Source organism: Saccopteryx leptura, chromosome 3 (assembly GCF_036850995.1).
Source record: "Saccopteryx leptura isolate mSacLep1 chromosome 3, mSacLep1_pri_phased_curated, whole genome shotgun sequence".
NCBI lineage: Eukaryota > Metazoa > Chordata > Mammalia > Chiroptera > Emballonuridae > Saccopteryx > Saccopteryx leptura.
Window position 1 is genome coordinate 287,656,456 of NC_089505.1, and position 25,063 is coordinate 287,681,518.

Genomic DNA, 25,063 nt, shown 5'->3' on the forward strand with positions numbered 1-25,063 from the left:
GGATTCTCTTGCTGTCTTTACCAAAATGAAAGCAGTGGTTTTAAAGGGACAGCACCTGAAACATCACAGATGAATAGGCAGCCCTCTGGAGCCCCCTCCTCTCCGGGTCACAACGCTACACGGTAGCCCCACAGCAGGGCTGGTGCTGCAGCTGCTTGTGATGAAATTATGCATGTTGCTTCTGGTCTTTATATCCATTTCAAAGCGAATGAAACATTACAGGAACAATTATAAATAATTGAGATCGTAAAATCGCCAAGATTAAATTCTAGGTAGGACAGAAAATATCTCTTAATGCCACTTAGTCCTTTTCCTTTTGGCAAACCAAACTTCTTGGCTGGCGACCTGGACTTTCACAATAACACTGTCTAGTGTGTAACCCAAGCTTTGAAATGTTTTTCCTGCTCAAGTCACAGAAAAGAACCCCTAGAGCGGGAGGCTGCCAAGCCAGCGTTTTGGGTACTCCAGCCTTCCACAGTTTTCTGCCTAGGGTGAATTTCTTCTCTGGTTTCTCTGCGCTAGTTATTAGGGCCTTCTTAACTGCAAGCTGCTGCCCGCCATGCGGACACCACTAAGAGCTTCTGCCTCATGTTCCTGCCTTTGCACCTAGACAGCCGCCTCCCTAGGCCTCCCTAGTTCCTCACTGATGTCACTGTGCCAGCCATTGACATGCTGTTGGGACAACCAGGGTTTTAGTCCATCTTATGTCATAATGAGTGATAATTACAGTTGAGATCTATCAGTCACCTCTTCAGACCCAAGTTACTCCATTGTCCATCCTGTGCTCTCTATTTTATGGTTCCAGCATGACATCATTTTTTTTCTGTCTTGACTATTACAAATTTTCATTCTTCTTTGATTAACTACATCTACTATACTAATTCTTTATGTATTTTTCATCATGGTGAAGTATTTATGCTTATTTATGGTAGCATGAGCCAAAGAGAGTCCTTTATTGCATTTTTACTTTTTCCCTAAATTTAGTTACTAATCAGACTCTGAGCCCATCTACCCAGTTATTATTGGTAAAAATGCTTTCCTTCAGCCTGACCAGGCGGTGGCACAGTGGATAGAGCAGGGGTCAGGAACCTATGGCTCGTGAGCCAGATGTGGCTCTTTTGATGGCTGCATCTGGCTCGCAGACAAATCTTTAATAAAAAAAATAATAACGTTAAAAATATAAAACATTCTCATGTATTACAATCCATTCATTTCCTACCGCTCATGTTTATGATTGCGAGTGGCTGGAGCCAATCACAGCTGTCCTCCGGGACAACACCAAATTTTTATTGGATAATGCATAACGTACTGCATTATCGTTGTGAGGTCAGGAAGTAAACATCCCTCCTTTCAATCAAGTAGTCAGCTAGCTAATTGCAGAAACCCTTTTGACGAAGAAGATGGCTAAAAGAAAAAAAGATGAGGAGTATCATGCTTTTAAGCAGGAATGAACAGAGGAATTCGCCTTTGTGGGGAGAGCAGGTTCTGCAGTGTGTCTAATATGCAATGATAAAATTGCATCGATGAAACGGTCAAATATAAAGCGGCACATCGACACACACCATACTACATTTGCATCGAAATATTCAGTGGAGGACAGCAGGAAGAAAGCATGTCAAGAGCTACTGTGCAGAGTGCAAGCCAGTCAGCAGCAACTCCATGTTCGGACCCAACAAGGTGACTGGAATTCGGCTAGCTTTGCTGGTGCTTTAGCAATTGTGAGAAACGGAAAGCCATTCACAGATGGGGAGTATGCCAAAACATTCATGCTTGATGTTGCCAATGAACTTTTTGACAACTTTTCGGATACAGACAAGATAATCAAACGAATAAAAGACATGCCTCTGTCGGCAAGAATTGTTCACAATCGTACCATCATGATGGTGAATCAAACTGAGGCAACACAAGTGAAGGACATAAATGCAGCACCATTCTTTTCTCTTGCTTTGGATGAGTCAACAGACGTAAGCCATTTATCCCAGTTCAGCGTGATTGCAAGGTATGCTGTGGGTGACACACTACGTGAGGAAAGTCTTGCTGTTTTGCCTATGAAAGAGACAACAAGAGGGGAGGATTTATTCAAGTCTTTCACTGAGTTCGTTAAAGAAAAAAATCTACCGATGGATAAACTTATTTCAGTGTGTACTGATGGTGCTCAGTGCATGGTGGGGAAAAACAGAGGATTTGTAGCGCTTCTTTGTGAATATGAAAAGAGACCCATCCTAAGTTTTCACTGCATCCTACATCAGGAGGTGCTTTGTGCTCAGATGTTGGCGAGCAGCTTGGTAAGGTGATGTCACTGGTCATTTGGGTGGTCAACTTTATTGTTGCCCGAGCTTTAAATGATCGCCAGTTTAAAACACTGCTGGATGAAGTTGGGAATAATTATTATGGTCTGCACAGCAATGTGTGTTGGTTGTCAAGAGGGAAGGTGCTCAGCCGTTTCGCGGCTTGTCTGAGCAAAATCCAAACTTTTCTTGAAATGAAAAACGTCGAGCATCCTGAGTTAGCTAACACTGAGTGGCTCCTGAAGTTCTACTATCTCGTGGACATGGCTGAACATCTGAACCAGCTCAATGTGAAAATGCAAGGCATTGGAAATACAGTTTTGTCCCTTCAACAAGCAGTGTTTGCATTTGAAAACAAGCTGGAACTCTTTATTGCCAACACTAAAACAGGTCGTTTACTACACTTTGAAAAACTGGAAGAGTTTAAAGATGCATGCACAGCAAGTGACCCTGCTCAACATCTTGATCTCCAGCAGCTAGCGGGCTTCACATCTAATCTCCTGCAGTCATTCAAAGCACACTTTGGAGAATTTCATGAGTGCACTCATCTTTTTAAGTTCATCACCCATCCACATGAGTGTGCAGTGGACAGCGCCGACCTGAGTTACATCCCCGGTTTCTCTGTCAGAGATTTTGAGCTACAAGCTGCTGACCTGAAGGCCTCAGACATGTGTGTAAATAAGTTCAAGTCACTGAATGAAGATTTGGAAAGACTTGCACAACAGCAAGCAGAGTTGGCAAGCAAACACAAGTGGGGAGAAATGAAAAAACTTCAACCCGCGGACCAGCTGATTGTCAAAACTTGGAACGTGCTTCCCATCACATACCACACACTGCAGTGTGTAAGAATTGCTGTACTGACAATGTTTGGCTCTACGTATGCATGTAACCAGTCTTTCTCACATCTAAAAAACGTTAAGACCAACCTACGATCACGTTTAATGGATGGAAGTCTCAACGCCTGCATGAAGCTTAACTTCACCACATATCAACCAGACTACAAAGCCATCAGCAAAACCATGCAGCACCAGAAGTCGCATTAATGGTAAGAAGTACTTTATTCATCATTGGTTAGCAACAGCATAACAACGTTATTAAAAAGAATTCAGAGACTTGTTGTACTTTAAAAGTGTTGGTCTTACATAAAATGCACACATTTACTTGTATTTAGTGTTAAACATATTGTATGACTCTCATGGAATTACATTTTAAAATATGTGGCATTCATGGCTCTCTCAGTCAAAAAGGTTCCTGACCCCTGGGATAGAGCGTCAGACTAGGATGCAGAGGACCCAGGTTCAAGACCCCGAGGTCGCCAGCTTGAGCACGGGCTCATCTGGTTTGAGCAAAGCTCACCAGCTTGGACTCAAGGTCACTGGCTTGAGCAAGGGGTTACTCAGTCAGCTGTAGCCCCACGGTCAGGGCACATGTGAGAAAGCAATCAATGAACAACTAAAGTGCCACAACGAAAAACTGATGATTGATGCTTCTCATCTCTCTCTATTCCTGTCTGTCTGTCCCTATCTATCCCTCTCTCTGACTCTCTCTCTGTCTCTGTAAAAAAAAAAAAATTAAGAATGCTTTCCTTCAGTAAAATGCAAGCAAGTATGATTGGATTGATTTTTACACAATATCTATGGTCAAATTAAACTGTATAATTCCTTACTCTAGCAATCATTGCTTAAAAGCCAATGTAATTGTATTTTAAAGTTTGTTTTTATTGTGGAAAACTTTAAATATATATGGATTTATATATATAGAATGGTATTGTAAACCCATACCATTTAGCTTCAACAATTATCAACACATAACCAATCTTGTTTCACCTATACCTAATTCTCCACTCCACTGCCCACTGCAACCTTGGACTATTTGAAGCAAAACCCAAATATATAATTTCATTCACAGTGTACTTGTTTTTTATGTAAGATATTATGTTTTAAGAATAATGTCTTCCTAGCCCTGGCCAATTGGCTCAGTGGTAGAGCATCAGCCCGGTGTGTGGAAGTCCTAGGTTCGATTCCCAGTCAAGGCACACAGGAGAAGCGCCCATCTGCTTCTCCACCCTTTTCCCTCTCCTTTCTCTTCATCTCTCTCTTCCCCTCCTGCAGCTAATGCTCCACTGGAGCAAAGTTGGCCCAGGCACTGAGAATGGCTCCAGTTGCAACAGAGCAACACCCCAGATGGGCAGAGCATTGCACCCTGGTGGGCTTGCCGGGTGGATCCCAGTCAGGCATATGTGGGAGTCTCTCTCTGCCTCCCTGCTTCTCACTTCAGAAAAATACAACAACAACACAACAAAAAGAATGACGTCTTCCTGGCTGTGTAGTTCAGTTGGTTAGAGTGTCGTTCAAACACGTCAAGGTTGTGGGTTTGATCCCTGTCAGAGCACATACAAGAATTAACCAATGAATGCATAAATAAAGTGGAACAACAAAATTGATGTTTCTTTCTCTCCCTTCCTCTATCTAAAATCAATTTTTTAAAAAAAGAATGATGTCTTTGCCTAGTGTACAGCAGGTAATCTGGTCAGAAATTTTCCCATTAGCCTTTTGTAACTAATCACTTATTAATTTAATGAGTAACCTCTCAAGATTTTTTTCTCTTCTGCGTAAGTGTATGACTATAAATACACATATAGTTATGTGTTTTTTTAGATATTATTCATTTTGAGAGAGAGAGAGAGAAGGGGGGAGGAGCAGAAAGCATCAACTCCTATATGTGCCTTGCCCGGGCAAGCCCAGGGTTTCGAACCAGCAAACTCACTGTTCCAGGTCAACGCTTTATCCACTGCGCCACCACAGGTCAGGCACATATAGTTATGTTTTATTTTTGTTTTAAAAGAGGGGTATCATATACTAGATTTTATTACAAAATTGCCTTCTACACTTATAAATGAATTATGGAAACGTTTTTGTGACAAATCAGAGTTCTGCTTCATTCTTTTTAATAGAAGCAGAGTATTCTATTGGATGTATATGTCACAATATTTTAAACCAATGCTCTCTGCTTATGTTTGGGTTTCTTTTTGTTTTTTCCGTTACAAACAGAGCTGAATGAACATCACTGTACCACACCTTTGGATTCCTGTGTATTTCTACAGGAGAGGTTTAGAGAAGGAATTGTTGGATTAGGAATCTTTTGAAATAAAATGGAACTTTCATAAGAATGGCTCTACCCTGTTTTTCCATACTGGTAGCTTGCTCTAACCTTTGCTCAAATTCGGAGTACAGATTTGAGGATCATATAGGTGAACAATCATGTCTTAGTTTAATGCTTAAGGAAAACAGGTAATAATATATTAATATTTGTTCTGAAAACCTAAAGGGTGTGTCAGAGTGCTGGGCAGTGAGTGCTTGCATGCGCAACTGAAATCCCGAAGACCTTGCAAAAGCAGGCAAACCCAGGAGAGAGATTGTTGCCAGGCTACAAACTCCAACAGAAGGCAGAAGAGATGGGTGGACAGGCAGGGGTGTCGGTCTGTGTGTAAAGGACAGTATAATAACTGTAATAATCCCGTACATTTGTACAACACTTTACAGTTTACACAGGGCTTTTACATCCATTTCTAATTTAGGTGACACAATAACCCTGTGTATAAATATGAACAGCCAAAAATAGACCATAGAATTTCCATGGTTGGACATTCTGGGTTCTAAAACAATGAAAATGTGGGAATAGGGTTATCCTGTAAACCACTAGACAAGATCCACTGATGGAACCAAAATGTTACAACCAAAGACGGTGCGGAAGCAAACTATCTGGCCTCACCAGGCAGAAGTAGTGGAGCGTTCCCCACGTGCTGACAAGCATCTCCCAAGAATGTGGAATGGATCACTGCCAAGACAGCTAGGGAAGAGCCACTTGGAGAACTCATCAGTGTTCAAATCCACTGATCTAGCTCAAGAGATTCTGATTCAGGGGATTTGAGGTGGAGTCCAGAAATCACGCACTTTATTAAGCTCTCCTAGTGATGCAGATGTGCAGCCAAGTGTGTGAACCGCTGTTCTGGAAGAGTCTCTGGAGATTTTGTTCTATGGGTCTATGGTAAATTGGGGTTACTAAGAGGAAAAGGAAAAGAAGGCCGGCCAGTCTAGCTGGGTACTCAGGTGGATAAGTGTTTTGACAAGAGGGGAGCTTCCTTTGACTGTAATTTCTAAAGACTTTCAAAAAAATATTTACAAAGTTCCCCACCAAAAGCTGTTTTACAATATTGGGAACTGGGGGCTTGTGTGGCTATAGACAAAGTTCTGGCCTGGACAGGCAGCTATTTTAGAGATGATCAATCCCTGGACTTAAAACTAGAAGACCCCTGGTAGGGGTCAAGTTTACCTAAGTCCCAGTGATGACCTTAAACTGTGACCTCATCTCTCTGAACCTGTTTCCTCCTCTGAGAAATGCCCTGTTTCTCTCTCCCCATCCATCCTCTTCCTGCGGCATCCTAGCCTGAGCCAGCTCTCAGCCTGAGTGAATTTCCCCTTCTTTCTCAGTCTTTCCTCTGTGTTCTTAGGTTGCTCACAGGAGCCAAGAATGTAAGCTTTTGTGTAAGTGTGTATGTTTGCATGAATAATTCCGATATATTTGGAAGACATATATAGGTATTCAAAATATACATATGTATAAACTTCCTACTTACTAGTCTTACCAGGAAAATTTGGAGCTCTTAATTGTTTCTTTTCTATCTTTTTTGTTTCCTGGAAAATGGATTTATGAACTAGCCTTGTAACTGAACACTTAAGGTAACCCGCAAAAATGCTCCCCAGCCTGAGCGCTCACATTCACACATGTCATTTCATGCCACAGCATTTACAGGCTTCTCTGATCTTCTTGGTGCCCTTTGCCATAACTTTGTAATCACCGTGGTTATAAATATTGATGCTTACCCATGGAGCCAAAAGCTTGTAAAGTGAAAAGCAGAGCAAATGGAAATAAGGAGTTCGCACAAAGCTGTCACAGAGATTGAGGTTTCATGTAACCAAGCTGATATTTAATCTAATGGGGAAAATGGTTGTACTTGGGGATTTCCCTTCCTGAATGTCTGTAAACGCACCACAGTAAAAATGAAAACCACTGAGCCCCTCTTCCATTCTTTGTAGTGAAAACACTGTTCAATCCAGCCCCTGCCACGGCTGACCTGGACCCCCGGCTCTACACCCTCTCAGATGTGTTCTGCTGCAATGAAAGTGAGGTGAGGACAGTTTTGCTCATTCCATGAGAAACCAAAGACTTTCATGTGAGTGGACAAAGCAAAGAAGCAGGGCTAACCACATCAATTTGATTCCTGTGTATCTCGGGTCTACTGAAAAGAGATTTGGCAGTTGACAGAGTGTGGAGAAAGGAAATTAGTGAGTCCTGGGAGGCTGGGGGCATAGGATTCCCTGAGTCAGCCCCATAATCTGGTACTTACCAAACCTCAGCTAATTTTAGTGCCCTCCCTGCCCTCACGCTGTTAGTGTTTTGTTTTAGTTTTTAATTATTCCATATTCTATGGACTAATTAGATTTAGAGTTGCCAGATTTAGCAAATAAAAATATAGGCTGCTCAGTTCAACTTGAATTCAGATACACAACAAGTAATACACTAAACGTCCTTTCACTGTATAAGTATCTGTTTATTTGAAATTCAAATTGAACTGGGCATCCTGTATTTGATCTAGCCCTAAATAATATGCCACCTCTGATGGGTTTGCTGCCTTCTCTTTTGAAGATCCAGTGACTGCACTGGTGGACACACGTAGGTTCTCCATGGATGTCATGGGAAGACCTTGGGGGCCACTCCATTAGGGGAGCACACTCTCAGCACAGCTCAGGGTCATAATTTATGGATATACAATAAATATCAATATATTCATATTGTGCCATTCATTCTGAAGCATTTTAGGTAGATAATTTTAATATTTCTCCCTTTCATAGGTAGATAGTTTTAGACCAGAGCTCTCTACCAACATTGGGAGGCAGGGCACATTGTACAATGCAACATGCAGAGAGAGAAAGTTAGTAATTAATGAACTACCCTGTAATTTTCCATCTGGTTTGAAGGCTGAATGATGGTTTCAAGGATTCCTTGACCTGCTTTTTTGTTAACTTCATCTCTTAGGACATAAAGTAAACAAGAAAGAAAACTGCCACAGAAAAGTAATGTTCACAAACCACAATATACTATGCAATATTTTTGAGCAACCACCATGGCAGGCTTTGTACTAGGAAAAAGGAATTGTGAGAGATAGTGACCATTGCACAATAAGAGGTTAGATTACCCTCAATTGCCAAACTGCCTTAGATTTCCCTGCTAGATATGTACTTACAGAGCACTGTTTAATCTTCAAACACTAATCACAGCTCAAATTACTTATTCGATACTTCTCTCTTCTCCATTAAATTACTAGTCCTGTGAGAACCGGTACATCTGTCTTACTCATTATTGTATCCTCAGTAGCTATCCTAATGTGTATAGTTACCTATTGCTGCATAATAAATTACCGCAAAATTCAGTGGTTTTCAACAACAGTAACTATTGTCCCTCGTGGATTCTGTACATCAGAAACTGGCACAAAGCACAGCATGGCTTGTCTCTCTTCCACAATGTCTGGGGCCTGGAAGACTCGAGGGCTGAGAGCTGGAATCATCTGAAGCCTCCTTCAGTCTTCAGTCACATGCTTACTGTCTGATGCTGGCTGTTGCCCAGAACACTAACACATGGCCTCTCCCTGTGGCCTGGGCTTCCTCACAATATGGAAGCTGGGTTTCAAGATCCAGTATCGAGAGAGAGAGAGAGAGAGAGAGAGAGAGAGAGAGAGAGAGAGGGAGAGAGGGAGAGAACTAGGCAGAACACATGTTGCTTTTTATTTTTTGTTTGTTTGTTTTAAGTGAGAGGACAGGAAGATAGTGAGACAGACTCCCACGTGCACCAGGACCAGGATCCACCCAGCAACCCCTGTCTGGTCCACTCAAATCAACTGAGCTAATTTTAGCACCTGAAGCTGATGTGCTAGGACCAACTGAGCTATTCTTAGCACCCAGGGCCAACGCTCGAACCAATCAAGCCACTGGCTGCAGGAGGGGACGGGGGAGAGAAGGGAAAGAAGGAGGGGGAGAGAAGGAGATGGTTGCTTCTCCTGTGTACCCTGACCAGGAATCGAACCCAGGATGTCCATACAGCAGGCCAACACTCTGTCCACTGAGCCAGCTAGCCAGGGCCACACGTTGCCTTTTATGACCTGGCTTTGGAAATCACACAGCATCTCGTCTGACCCATTCTATTTATTAAGGCAGGAAAGTTTACCTTGGTCCCTCACCTTTCGATGGAAGACTGTCATTGTCACAGTGTGAAATGAACATGTATGATGTTATATACTATATTGATACAGCTATCTGTATAAATTACCATCTGTAATACTGTACCTGGCACATAGTTGGCACCTAGTAAATCCTTACTGAATGAATGAATGAATGAATGAATGAACAAACAAACAAACTCTGGTCTTTAAAAAAATTGATCTGAAAAACATAATGGAAAAAAGAAAAACTTTACAAGCTTAACATTCTCATGGGTGACTTTTAATCAGAATAATAAGCCAAATTCATGCTTTAAGATACTCTCTCTGCTCCACACACAAACCACTGATATATAAATATAGAAAGAGATAAGGAAATGATACTCGCAGGTTCAAAACAACTCCAGAGATCAGAAATGGAACAGAATCACAGAGCATTCAGCCTGAGGTGTGCTTCCTCCAGTCCTAGAAGTAGGTAGAAGTGGTGGTAAGTGTGCTTCCTATGAGTAATGGGCACTAAACATGTGCCACTAATGGGAGCCTGGAGCAACACCCACTACTAGAACCAGAGATGCTGAGCGCAGGCTCCCCTGCTAACAAAAGAAGGTAGAGGAAGCTGCCAAGACTACAGCCTATCTAAGGCTCCCAGACTGCGGAAACAGGAGGACAGAGATACTACCTATGGTCAGGAAGGAAACCAAGCCAGCTGCTGACTTTAGTAACTGGATTGGCCGTGTCACCAACAGCACCAGAACAGGAGCTCCATATTGCCGACATAAAACCTAGCTCTGGTTTAGAGATCCTTAGAGGCCCGACAGATGGAACTAGAAAACCTTGTAAAGGCATTATTTTTTTATGTTCAGATTTTTCATTAAAGAATAGTTTTTTAGGTCTGACCTGTGGTGGCGCAGTGGATAAAGCATCGACCTGGAAATGCTGAGGTCGCCGGTTCGAAACCCTGGGCTTGCCTGGTCAAGGCACATATGGGAGTTGATGCTTCCTGCTCCTCCCCCCTGTCTCTCTCTCCTCTCTCTCTTTCTCTCTCCCCCTCTCTCTCCTCTCTAAAAAAAAAAAGAATAAAAAAAAAATTTAAAAAATTTTAAAAAAATTTAAAAAAATTAAAAAAATAATAAAAAAAGAATAGTTTTTTAATAGGTTTTTAGAAACCACAAGAAGTCAGTGTTTCTGAAAATAGATCAACTCACCAGATATAACTTATCCCAGTAATGTAGAGCAATGAAAAACATTTTTAAAACAAAAAAGAAAGTGACCTCAAAGCATGACCAACTCAGACTGAAAGAGTCCATTGTAAAAAGATGGTAAGGGAGGACATGTTCAAGTTCATGAAACTTGTGTTACTGGGAAAACTGAGGTCTAGAATGAGCAGACACTGTGGGATCATTTACAGGCAACAAAAGGGTTAATCAATCTGGCCATAATTAGAGCAAGCTAGGAAGAGATAGAACCATTCTTAGAAAGAGATAGTAAGTACATGGTTAAATTGTAATACACAAAAGACAGAATTTGGTTATAAACTTTTTTAGTCAAAAAGTATATAATGCATCTAGTCCAGTGATTTTTCAGCCACCTATCTCAGAACCATAGAAGTTCCTCAGAGCTGCTGGAGGGGTGCTAGGGGGTGAGGAAGCAGGGCTACAACCCCCGGCCCCTACTTCAGCCAGAGACCTTTCGTATTCTGGGAGAGAACTGCTGATCCTGTGTGAGCCCCTCGTTTTCTAACGTAGGTGACTGGGAGAGGTCCCAGTTAGTAAGGAGTAGCGATCTGAATGTCAAGGCATTGCTTTTCTGTTGCACATCGGTGCCTCTCCTACACTGCTTCCATCTTCTCTACCAAAAACACACTAAGACATGGGCGGTATGTAAACACGGAGAGCTGCAACTAGTCATATGTAAAACCATTATGGCCCAAGAGTGGCCATGGGGAATTACGTCCTGACATGTGAAATTACAGGTGTGATTTATAGAATTGAAACCATTGGCGGTAGCCCCTTTCTCCTTTCCTCCCTCCCCCTTTCCTCTTTGTTTTGTAGGATTCTCTTTGTTCCCCCACCTCTTTATTCTGAAAAGTATTGTCCATACACCCAGAAAAGCTAGAAGAGCAACACCCAGAAAAGCTAGAAGAGCAATACAGAGAACACTCCCACTCTTCACCTGAACAGTTGTTAACGTTTTGCTGCGTTTACTTTTCTGAGCCAGTATCTCCCAGAGCTCTTTATTGCACTGGCTGTCATGCAAAATAAGGAAGACATTTTTTTAGGAGAACAAATCTAATGTGGAAGTGGACTCAGTTTTCTTTTCTCACCACTGTTTCTTTTCGCTTTGTGTGTTGCAGGCTGAGATCCTAACCGGCCTGGCGGTCAGCAGCCCCGCGGACGCCGGGAAGGCCGCTCTGGCGCTGGTGGAAAGGGGCTGCCGGGTCGTTGTCGTCACCTTAGGTGCTGAAGGGTGTGTGATGCTGTCACAGTCAGACCCTGTCCCCAAGTACATTCCTACGGAGAAAGTCAAGGCTGTGGATACCACGGTAGGTTTTTAATTTCAGAATCATTTTTGGCCCTTAAAACCATCATTTAGTTACTAAGACTCTGTACTTTCTTTGGGGGGGGGGGGGATCATGAGGTAACAGTTCCAGGGGTGATGTGGTAGAAAAGAAAACCAGCCAACCAGGCAGGAGAACCATAGCCTAATCCCTCTCTAACCCACTGCAGTACTTTCTATAAGTAATTTGGGCTCTGAGCCTCAGTTTTCTCATCTGTAAAATTGGAATACCAGCAAAATTGTATCTTTATTACTTATATTCATTCATTTATTCAACAAATATTCACTGAATACCTATTATATGCCAGGCATATATTAAGTGCTAGGGCTATCATGACAGACAAGACATCTCTGCCACTGAGGGGCTTAGGTTTCAGAGAGTAAACAAATCACCAGGGCTCACAAGCTTCATGTGGAATGGAAGAGCAAGGAGCACTGGTTAGCAGAGATCATTCTTTCAGCAGCAAATAATAACAGCTGACACTTCAAAATGTGGATAAAGCCTGACCTGGGGTGGCGCAGTGGATAAAGCGTTGACCTGGGAACGCTGAGGTGACCGGTTCGAAACTCTGGGCTTGCCTGGTCAAGGCACATATGGGAGTTGATGCTTCCTGCTCCTCCCCCTACTCTCTCTCTCTCTCTCTGTGTCTCTCTTCTCTCTAAAAAAACAAAAACAACTGAATAACATTTAAAATATATATATATATATTTTTAAAAACATCCAAATGTGGATAATTTATCAAAAAAGACACCTAAGAGGATCTGATGAAGTGGACACGATACAAATATGCTTTGAAAAACAGGTAAGTGCAAGACCTGCTCTTATAATGTGAAGTTACGTTGTCATTGCCTTTCAGTGGGCTTCATCGGGCGTTCGATGAATTGTACTTGGCATTGTTATTTTCCTCATATTTAATCATTTGTGAAACCATTCATTTTTTTCTGTTTTGTCAAGAAGGACAGTAACCTGAATTTGAAAGGTTTCCTATTAGTTCTGAAACTGACCCTACATTAGACTAAAGCTATGCCAGGTCCTAAACTAAAGCAGAAGAGTTTATTCTTCTCCTGCTAGAAACTCAGTGAAGGGTCCTTGTGAAGACGCTGGACCTCTGTGGGGACCCAGAAGCGGCTTAGACTCAGCTTTCAGAGTCTGTGTCACTCATGACTCTTTGCTCATAAGCAGAAGCACAACCCAAATGGGCTTACACAGAAAAAGGGATTTATTTGGTGCACGTAATTAGAAATTCAAAAGAATGGCAGAATGCAGAGGTGAACTCGTGTCATTGGCACCCGCCCGCTCTCTCCCTGTCAGCCCTGCAGCCTTGCATTGAGCGCAGGCAGGGCCCCTCCGGGTGACAGTCCCTGGCAGCTTCCTGCCCACACTGTGCCCTGCATCATGCCCCCATCTCTGGTGTCAAATAAAAATCAAAGAACTCTTATCAGAGGAGGAGATGTGGATGCTGGTCAGACAAAAATGACCGAAGCCTACCACAGAACACGCATTTGGAAATGCACTGCCTGGGCCTGCGACTAAATGACCAAGAGACCGCCCATGGACATGCTCCAGTTCCAATCAGTGGTAATCAGTGCTGTGGTTCAGCCGGTTCACGCCGGTTTGGCAGAACCAATACCTAATTTTTTGTTGAGTTCGGCAAACCGGTTGTTAAAATGGCACTTGTAACCAGGGTTCTCTCTAAGGTGGGTGTCTGGGCAGCCACCCAATGTAGAAATCACAAATTTACATTCCTTACTTTTTTTTTAATGTTCATCTGTGCAACAATGTATTATAAGAGCCTGTAGTAATGTTCATTCTGTCCATAGGAGAAAAAAATTGGACAGAACTATGCTTGTAATATTTATTTATTCATTTCATAAAACTCACTATACCTTTGATGAAATACTGCACTTTAATTCCCTCATGTTTGTTACTTCAGTAAACAAACATATGACATAAAAAGTGTCAAACAGGCCTGACCTGTGGTGGTGCAGTGGATAAAGTGTCGACTTGGAAACGCTGAGGTCGCTGGTTCGAAACCCTGGGCTTGCCTGGTCAAGGCACATATGGGAGTTGATGCTTCCAGCTCTAACCCCTTCTCTCTCTCTGTCTCTTTCTCCTCTCTCTCCCTCTCTGTCTCTCTCTCCTCTTTAAAAATGAATAAATAAAATAAAAAATTTAAAAAAAGTGTCAAACAATCAGAGGGTGACAAGATATCATTTGAAATATCTTAAGTAACAGTTTTATTGTTTTTTAATCAGGTATTATTTAATATTTTTATTAATATTTTAAAACTCTTCCTTATAACATAATCTAGTTTTGTATACCTCTTTTATTGTTCTTATTTAAGTATTAAATGCATGAAATAATAAACTACCTTTCAGTATATCTTCTTTTATATTTAAAACAGTCATTAGGGCAGAGAACTGGTTGTTAAATTATTTGAATCCCACCAGTGGTAATACTAATCTCAGAGTAATTTCCTGCTGAAGGATTGGATTTCATAGATCACAACAGGTGACAACTTAGAACATCATATACAGCAATGTGCACAAAGGAAGTTTTCACTTTGTTTTGTGCCCTTTCATTTGGTTTCTTAGCTCTCGCAGTTAATTTTTAGGTTTCAGGAAAGGTGAAACACAGTGAGAGTCAGAGGAGGGACAGATTCACGCTTGGAGGCAGGAGACAGGAAATGGGCCCAGGAAGATCAGGGCACTGGATGGGGATCAGCACGTTTTTTCCAGAAAGGGCCATATAGTAAAGTTTTAGGCTTCTCAGGCCATGTGCATACATGCTCTGTCACAACTACTCAACTTTCATGCCTGGGAGCATCCATAGACAATTTTGCCATCAGAGTTAAGATGGTATTTCGCCTGACCAGGCGGTGGCGCAGTGGATAGAGCATCAGACTGGGATGCGAGGACCCCGGTTCGAGACCCCGAGGTCACTAGCTTGAGCATGGGCTCATCTGGTTCAAGCAAAGCTCACAAGCTTGGACCCAAGGTCGCTGGCTTGAACAAGGGGTTACTTGGACTGCTGAAGGCTCATACTCAAGGCACATATGAGAAAGCAATCAATGAACAACTAAGGTGTCGCAACAAAAAACTGATGATTGATGCTTCTCATCTCTCCACTCCTGTCTGTCTGTCCCTATCTATCCTTCTCTCTGACTCTCTCTCTGTCTCTGTAAAAAAAAAAAAAAAGATGGTATTTCGTTACAACTGGATTGTTTTAAGTTAGCATGTTAGTTGGAATCACCATTGCAATCACTAGAGCAAGGACAAAAAATAATAATCCTTAAAATGAAAATAAAATAAACAAGACAATTAAAATGGTACACTAGAAAATATCTGATACAAAAGACACAGTAATGGAGGAATAAAGAAGCTACTGGAAGATACGCTACTGTAAATGGAAGGCTACAACCAGGGCAGTGAAAGGTGTGAGGTCTGGGAAACAGCGATGTAGCCCAGGAGAGAAGTCAGGGCTGAGGACACAAAGTTCCAGGGCAGCAGCTGTGCAGCAATCCCCCGACCGTTCAGTCCAGGGCAGGCAGATAAGTGTCGGGCACTAGGAGGAATGTCTCCCAAGGGGAAAAAAAGGGAAAAGAAAGAAATAGTGGGATAGCCATATGTTTGAATATGTTTTCTTACAGACTTTGAGGGTGGAGTACTAATTAATATGTAGAAAATTGAGGAATTTTTTTAAAAAGAAGTAAGTTTTTTCCTCTTGGTTATCTGGAGTCTAAGGGGAAAAAGTATGATTAAGTAAATATAATCTTAGTACAGCACATGACTATGAATTCATAGCCATAACAATGTAAGCGCCAATTACAGATTTAACCAAAAATGGAGATTATAATCATATTGTGAAGCTTGAAAGGAAAAGTAAGTGTGTATTTGTGTGCCCCTGGGGAAAGAGGAGAGAACTAAATGCTCATCTTCCATAGTTGGAATTTGAGAGAGAATATCTAAAACTGATTTTAAAAATAGTGGCATAAAGCATATTACCAGAAATAGAAGATAAATACCAGAAGAAACCACTAAAAGAATTTAAAGTATTTGACTCATGGAAATGGTTGTGGAGAGAGATGGGGCATTTACACATTGAACCTTGTCTTTTTAAACTGTGTGTATGGATGGCTGTTTCTTTTTAAGTGACAAGACATAAGGAGATACCACGTCATACCCACTGGGATGGCTATAATCAAAAATAGATCATAACAAGTGCTGACTAGTATGTGAGAAATTAGAACCCTCAAACAATGCTGGTAGGAATATAAAATGGTGTAGCCACTTTGGAAAACAGTCTGGAAAAGCTTCAAAAAGTTAAATTTAGAGTTAGTTACAATATGACCCAGCAATTCTACTCTTACATATATACCCAAGAGAAATGAAAACATATGTCCACATAAAAACTTATACATGAATGTTCATAGCAGCATTATTCATAATAGTCCAAACTTGGAAACAAACCAAATTTTCATCAACAGATGAATGAATAAATAAATTGTGGTACATATTGATGCGGTGGAAGAAAATTTCCCCTACCCTTCAAGGTTCTTCTGGCTGATCTAATATATAGATATAGATATATATAGATATATATATATATACAATTAAATTGACACGAGACAAAACAAGAAAATATAATCAAAATTAATTACATAGGTATGGGAGCTCCACATACATGAGAGAGTCAGATACCCCCCCATACAGGAGAGATTCTGAGACAGTTAAAATGAGGGACGCATGGCTAAGGATGAGGTAAGGCACCTTGGGAGCTTCAGAGGGAGGAAGGTCATTTAAGGATAAGAAGAGCAGAAAAGTTTGCCCTGCCCTATAGATAGGTCATAAAAGATATTTCTGGTAATAACTCTTATGGGCAAGGCCCCCAAATTTAAATTCTTTAAAGAAGAGGTAAAATTTTCCCATGAGCCCACAGGGTCTTGATTTGCCTTCAGCTCCAAATAATTCACATGCCAAAATGTCAGCTTGGGAAGGCCTGTTCTGAACCCTTCGATACGCAGAAGAGCACTCGGCCATAAAAAGGAATAGTGATACAGGGTACGGCAGGCACGGATGAACATGCAAAACTCCTGATTGAAGGAAGCCAGACGTAAAGGGCCACATATTATATGCTTCTGTTTCTATGAAATATCCAGAATAGGAAAATCTATAGAAACCAAGTAGATTGATGGTTCCTGGTGTCTGGGGACAGAGGATGATGAGAAGTGACTGCTAATGGGGACAGGGTTCCTCTTTGGGTGATGAAAATGTCCTGGGATGGTGGTGGTTGCACAAGCTTGTGGCTATGCTAAAAACCACTGGACTGTGTACGTTTAAAGGGCGAATTTTATGGTATGTGAATGTTATCTCAATTTAGAAAACAAAGGTCAAAAAATAACAAAACGCTCCATCTAGGCACTCCACTAAAGAGCGACACCCCTGTGATAAGGGGTCTTCCCCATAATTGCTCCACTGAATCTATGGAATGGGCTCTCAGTGGCCCCCCAGGAGAGCGGGGCTGACACAGGAAACAAGGGTAGTTATTTTCTGGGTGTAGAATGTCCCTCAGCTTTTTTATGCTATCCAGCACTCGCATTATTAAAATTCTTGCCTGTTCTACACACAACTGTTCAGCCTCTTCATAAGTCTAAAGAAGAGGAGATAATTCACATGGTGAGGTGGAGAACTCCCAGGGAGGCATTTTCTTCTGAACAAATGGGCTCCTTCACCTTTCTGGCAGGAGGGTATTACTTGCTCTCCTCAGTTCGTAACCTTCTCATTTTTCCCCTCCTCCTAAGCTTTTATTATACATACATTGTTTAAAATCGTGTTGTGCAGCCTAAAAGTGAACAACTTTTATTTGTCAGTCATGCCTCAGTAAAGCTGGAAAAAGTTAAATAAATAAGTAAATCAGGGATGGCAGAGATGGTGGAAACACCTTCAGCTGGCTGGCACTCTGTCCACCCGAGACAGACAGCCTGACCTCGGAGGGGAGGCGGTTCCCATTCCACGTCAGTACTTCTGCAGACTGATGTTTCAGTTTTGCCTCAGTGTTAATAGTTGGATATATACTTCTATTTTTACATGTGTCTTCCTGTTGTACTAGAGTGAGATGGTGGCAGTAGCTGCAGATGTGCTCCGCTCAGTTTGGAAGACATGACAGATGTGTCTCTTTTCCCATCTCTATGTTGTGTGAATCTCAGCCTCAAAATGACATGGCGTTCATGTCCTCATGCTAGTCCTTCCAGCCTGAAGGTTAGGGGCTTTGCCATCTTGTGTTCACAGTTGCAAAGAACAATCACTTCATAGAGCTACACACATTTAAGCATGGTAATATTTTAAGATTATTGTGCTAGTGATATAATATGTTGTAACATGAATTATTCTTGACCTATAAGCTCTATAAGAATTCATTATGTATAAATTGCTTTCCTACATGTAAATGGTTATGTCCTAGAATCTACATTGACACTCTCATTTTAAGAATTCTGCCCATAGGCTAAAGCTGTCTTCTTGAGAATCACTCGCTTTATAATAAATCATCATAATTTGGGGTATATAAGTAAGCTGGGAGTAATCCAAAGCCAGAGGTATGGGGGATTCTCATACTTATTCTTTATTGCCCTTCCTTTCTATCCATTGTATCTGAGTCCTATAGTATTCACTGTTACTTGTGAGGTACTAGCTGCACGGATGCCCCCAAGGGACAAAGATTCAGCTTTGTCTTGGGGCTTCAGATTCAGCTCTAAACTAGAGACTGCACCAGTAGGAAGTGGAGCTAGTTCCTGTTCAAGTTGGCATGGAGGCACTTATGAGGAGGGTGACTGCTGGGGCTGATGGGTTACCCACAGCTTTCCGAGGGAACTTCTGCTTGCACAGCCCTCATCCTGGGGCCTGGCCTTCAGCCATCTGAGCTGCTTTCAAGGATAGGTTCCTTTTAATCCACCTCTGAGGCTGCGTCCAGAATGACAGTTCAGTCCTTGAAAACCCAGCATCTAAAAAGCCAATATTCCCAATTTAGTGTGACCTTTCCCTACAACCTACACCTTCTTCCCACCCCTATCCCCCTGGCCACTGGACAGCCAAACCACTATTGCCAGATGTAATTGGAACTCATTAATTTATGTGCTCTTTAGAGGTGTTCCTCAGCCCAGCAAACTGAGGTGCTGCTACTGGCCTCTTCTTACTGAGAGGACCGCACACGTGGGTGCTGCCAGGCTTGGTCTCTGTGGCGCCCCTTAGCTGTTTCCCCAGCACAGCCTCTTTCTTCCTCCCACCTCCTCTCTCATCAAGCATCCATTCTTTGCACCTGTTAATAATTAGTATGGTTTCTGAGGCACGTTTCTGTCCAGAAACTTCTGTTACAGCCCAGATGTTTGAGTGCCCCTTACTGTTGACTGCCAATTCTTGTAAAAGGGTTGGAATGGTAAAATACTGTGAGGTAAAGAAAGTGATAGAATTGTGGTGCTGAAGAGGTCACTATAAAATAATAAGGCTAACTTTGACTACCATATCAATTTATTATCCAAGAAGCAACTTTTTTCCTTCAAATGTTAGACTTAGGAGAGTTAAGTATCTATTGATACTGCCACTACTCACAGTGCCTTGGGAGGCCCTCTTTCAGAATTGCCTTCATCACCTTTTCCCCACCAATAATTCTATTGGTTTGTTTTCTTCCTACTTATAAAATTAATACATACTTAGTGTTATGTTTTTTATTTTTGACAGACAGAGAGAGAGTCAGAGAGAGTGACAGATAGGAACAGACAGACAGGAAGGGAGATGAGAAGCATCAATTCTTCATTGTGGCACCTTAGATGTTCACTGATTGCTTTCTCATATGTGCCTTGACGGAGGGAGGGGGAGCTACAGCAGAGTGAGTAACCCCTTGATCAAGCCAGTGACCGTGGGCTTCAAGCCAGAGACCTTAGGCTCAAGCCAGTGACCATGAGGTCCTGTCCATGATCCCACGCTCAACCCAGCAACCCTGTCCTCAAGCTGGTAAGCCTGTGCTCAAGCTGGCAACCTTGGGGTTTCGAACCTGGGTCCTCCGTGTCCCAGTCTGATGCTCTATTCATTGCGCCACTGCCTGGTCAGGCAACACATACTTAGTGTTTAAGGGGAGTAAAAAGCAGATAACTAGAAAGGTATAAAGAAGAAAGTCAAATGCCCATGATCCTACCACTTAAATGTAACCACTGTAATCCTTCTAGCATAAATCCTTCCACATTTTTCTGTGCACATTCATGCAGGAATATCTATTAACAGAATATTTGTTAACAAACATTTGAATATTTGCAACAGCAGAGACTACTATGTATAATTATGGGAAGCCTGTACAACTCAAAAAAATCAAACATTTCTCTGGAATAATGTCAATAGAAAATTCACTGACGAATAAATGGAAAATAAAAGACATGAGATAATGTTCAACCTCACAAAAAATCAGGAATATGCAAATCAAAATAACAGTGAGATTCCTCTTTATTGCCCATCAAGTTGTCAAAAAATAAAGACTGATAATGTCAAAGTCCAAATAAATTGGAAAACACATGCTCTCATATAATTCTGCTGGGAGAGTTTTCAGTACCAATTTTTAAAATATTCTTTCCCTTTGACCAGTAAATCCTATTCTAAGAGTCTATCCTACATAAATGTTCATATATATAAATATTTGTACAAGAATGTTTATTTTGTTTGTAATAACCAGAAATTAATGAGACAGATCTATATAATCATCAGGAGAAAGTCAAATTATAACAGTATGGTGCCATTTATTTTAAATAATTCTAGTTATCTGTAACTAAAAGCATATTTTAAAATCTGGGAAGAACCACCAAACTTTTATGATCATTACTCATGGGAAGAGGCATAGGATGGTGTAACGGTGTAGAAGAGAATGACTTCTACATTATAATTCAGTATTCTTCTGAATTACTTAAGTTTTTCTATAACCCTATATTTTTCATGTGTATCTTTGAAATTTTGAGTAAATATGACTTTGAGACATAGCAAAAAAACTATTTGGAGCCACATCTAGCAAATAAAATAAGCGATATCATTTCTCAAAGTGTATACTAAGCATTATCCTCACAGAAGAGCCAGAGGTTAGCCATAGTTTACTCTTTTTTTTTTTTTTTTTTTTTTTACAGAGACAGAGAGTGAGTCAGAGAAAGGGATAGACAGGGACAGACAGACAGGAACGGAGAGAGATGAGAAGCATCAATCATTAGTTTTTCATTGCGCGTTGCAACACCTTGTTTGTTCATTGATTGCTTTCTCATATGTGCCTTGACCTCGGGCCTTCAGCAGACCAAGTAACCCCTTGCTGGAGCCAGCGACCTTGGGTTCAAGCTGGGGGGCTTTTGCTCAAACCAGATGAGCCCGCACTCAAGCTGGTGACCTCGGGGTCTCGAACCTGGGTCCTTCCGCATCCCAGTCCGATGCTCTATCCACTGCGCCACCGCCTGGTCAGGCCATAGTTTACTCTTGATCACATAAAGAACCACCAAGTCCCGCAGAGCCTCTGTAGACGTGGGCTGAGGAGCCCTTTGACTTCAGATGACTTCAGAATGAAGAGTCTCCTGATGCCAAGGGGACAGATCCACATTACCTTCAGAGCCAGGGCATGCGAGCCTCCTTACACCTGGATGATTTTGACAGATTTTTTTGGATTTTTTGACAATTTTTTTTTCCTTAATCTTTCTTTAAAAAATAATTTCTCTCAGAAATATGTTACTCTATTCTATTTCCCTTGGAAATATCAGAAAAATTGTCAAATCTGCCATTTCTGTTCATCACTCAAAGACACAGCAAATCTTCAGAGAAACTGTATTCATGTTTAAGTTTTCATTCTGAATGGGTCTGCTTATATAACGCACTTTAACTCTTCAATCTTCATTCTCACAACTAATAACATACTGATTGCTCTATACTTAAGTTTTTGACACATATCTTGGTCTTTATTAATTGATGACCTGGAGGAGTTGTGGAAGGGGCCAGGCCATAGGTGACACCTCAAGTTTAGGTACTTAATAGTTCACATAGTGTATTGTTCAGGTACTCTCTACTTGAAACAGACCGAAATGGGGTGGCTCATGAGGGATGAGGGGACATATGTAACACAGTCCTTTGGACTGAATTGTGTCCCCCCACAAAAAATCATATGTTGGAGCCCTAACCCCCAATGTAACTGTATTTGAAAGCTAGGACTTATAAAGAGGTAATTAGTTCATAAGAATGGAACCACAGGATTAATGTCCTTAAAAGAGAGACACCAGAGAGCTAGTTCTAAATTTTCACTCAAAGAAGAGGTCATGTGAGCGTACAGCAAGATGGTGGCCACCTGCAGGCCAGGAGAAGAGGCCTGAGAATGAAACCTACTTTGCCAGCACCTTGACCTTGGACTTCTAGCCCTCAGAACTGTGAGAAATAAATTTCTATTGTTTAAGTCACCCAACCAGTGGTATTTTGTTATGGTGGCCCAAGCAGCCTAACATATACAAGAATGCAAATAAATGTGTTTCAGAAGTGACCTAAAGTGAATACTGAAAAGTCAGCTGTTCTGCAAGGAGAAAATAATCTGATGTGAACAGACAGGATCAGCCTAAATCACCTTTTTTTGGTGAAATTTTATCCAGAGTTTTGCGTATGATAACTGAAATCATTGGTCCTAGTGGATAAGGGCAGATGATATCCTGAGTTCTTTTTTCTTTTTTAAATTTTATTTAATAATTTTACAGAGAAAGGCAAGAGAGAGGTGGAGGTAAGGGGGATGAGAAGTATCAACTCATAGTTGCTTCACTTTAATTGTTTATTGTTTGCTTGTTGTATGTGCCTTGGCCAGGCAAGCCCACGGTTTCAAACTGGCAACCTCAGCATTCCAGGTTGACATTTTATCCACTGTGCTACCTACCACATGCCAGGTGATATCCTGAGTTCTAATCCTGAATTAGCCATTAGCTAGCAGGCGGCTGTGGGGAAATGACTCAGTGTGTCTGGGGCTCAGGTTGTGCATCCAAACATGTGTCTAGAGTGGGTGATCTCTATGGCATCTTTGACCTCTAAAATTTCTGGTTCTTATATATTCTTAGAAATGACGATTCTTTGTCTCCTAATGAAAAGCAGGCACTATTCTGTGCCAGGTTCTGTGCTGGACTCCTGCATTACCTCACATGTTCAAAACAACCCTGCAAGGTGTGGTCAGTGCCCATTTTAGAGAGGAGGACACAGTTCTCCCAAAGGTAAATAACCTGCCCAGAGTGAAACAGCTGGAAAGTTGGCAGAGCCAGGAATTGATTCAACATCTGTCTGTCTATCTATCTGCCCAATTCTAAAACCCATGTACTCTCTCCCATACCACTCTGCCTCCTGACTTGGTGGCTGTCTGCCTCCCATTCAGTCTCTCCTATTTGGCCTTCCAGCACTGACTTCCTTGTCACTTGTCATGATAGAGGCTTTTATAATTGTTCCATTTATCTAGATCTTCAGAAACTGACAGATCTCACAAAGGTGTTGCTTGCTTTGTGCATTATGGTGTAACCTCATTTAAATATAACCCGTGTATAGCCCTAAAACAGTGCTTGGCGCACATAAGCACTCAGTATGTGTTATTTCCCGTTAGTATGTCCCTGTGTGTCCGATTGTTATTTCCCCTGGATCAGTTGCATGTGCCTTCAAGAGCTTGCATCACTCCCATTACGTAGGGTGGATATGATGTTGGTTCTGTACATTACCGGAGGGAAACCCAGGTCCCACTCCCATTCAACTCCAGCATGTTCTTGGACAGAGCAAGGAGCTAACTGTATGGATAGCAGTGTGGCAGGATCATGTCAGTCCAGATATCATAGGTTCTGGTAAAGATCACGTTCATTCTTTCTTGTCACTGAATAACCAAACCGGGAGGAGAGGGGCGCCAGTCTTAGAGACTACAACCAAACCATCTTCTCACTACATGTCTTTAAATAGGAGCCTACAATGCTAACCAGAGAGCCTGGGGAAAAGGTAATTCCTCTTTTCATAGCGTTCCCAAACTCTGTAGTTTAAGGGAAGAAAAAACACTCCTCCTTCCCTGCCTCGCTATCCTCAAGGTCCTGAACAGCTCAGACCAGTTCTTCCTGGGCAACTCCGATCCTTAATACAATGCTTGGCGTATAACAGGCCCCCCTGAAATAATGAAAGAGTTCTAGTTCCTTCTGAGAAAATTGACTAGTGTGTGGGAAAGCGTTACTGAGCCTCACCGTGCCCCAGTGTTCCCAGGGGGCTGATCTACAGGATTCCTTATAGTCCTGAAATTGTACATCGCACCTGCCAAAGAAAAGAATAAATCTCAGATAAAATTGCTATTTTCCTTTTTTTTCTATAGAGAAAGACAGGAATGGAGAGAGAGGGAGGAGAGAGATAAGAAGCATCAACTCATATGCTTCAACTTGGTTTTTCATTGATTGCTTCTCATGCTTTGCCCGGGAGCTCAAGCCTGCACTCAAGCTGGCGAGCCCAGGGTTTCAAGCCGGGGACCTTGGGGCCGACGCTCCATCCACTGCACCACCACCGATCAAGCTCTCTTTTTTAATTATTTGAAAACAAATGAATTACCCTCTTTCCCATTTAAAAATATACCCTTAGATTGTTCTACCCATAGTCAGAGAAAGGCCAGGCCAAAAATATAAGTTATGGAAGGTAAATGACATCTCTGAAATTGGCATGATAAAATAAAGTAAACCCCAGCGAGGCTCTGAAATAGCCCTCTTAACCTCAGGAATGATGTCAGTAAATAGACAGGCTGTCTGTGCAAACCCTGCTGACTCTGGCTGCTAGAAGAGGAAGATGACAGACAGTCCACTGACTGTACAGAAAGGACTGAGGCCAGGGAATTGCTAAAGGGACTGATGGACAAGGCACAAGGCACCTGTCAGGCCCCGGGGGACCATGTGAGCTCTATTAC

At 41.8% G+C, this 25,063-nt stretch overlaps 1 protein-coding gene across 1 annotated transcript in view; it reads left to right on the top strand.

Annotated features, from left to right (window-relative positions):
* RBKS (ribokinase) overlaps positions 1-25,063 on the top strand; it is a 106,235-nt gene that overhangs the window by 56,482 nt on the left and 24,690 nt on the right. Inside the window, exons 6-7 of the mRNA XM_066378626.1 lie at positions 7,385-7,476; positions 11,915-12,103. Coding sequence (XP_066234723.1) covers positions 7,385-7,476; positions 11,915-12,103 — 281 coding nt within the window. The remainder of the gene's footprint in view (positions 1-7,384; positions 7,477-11,914; positions 12,104-25,063) is intronic.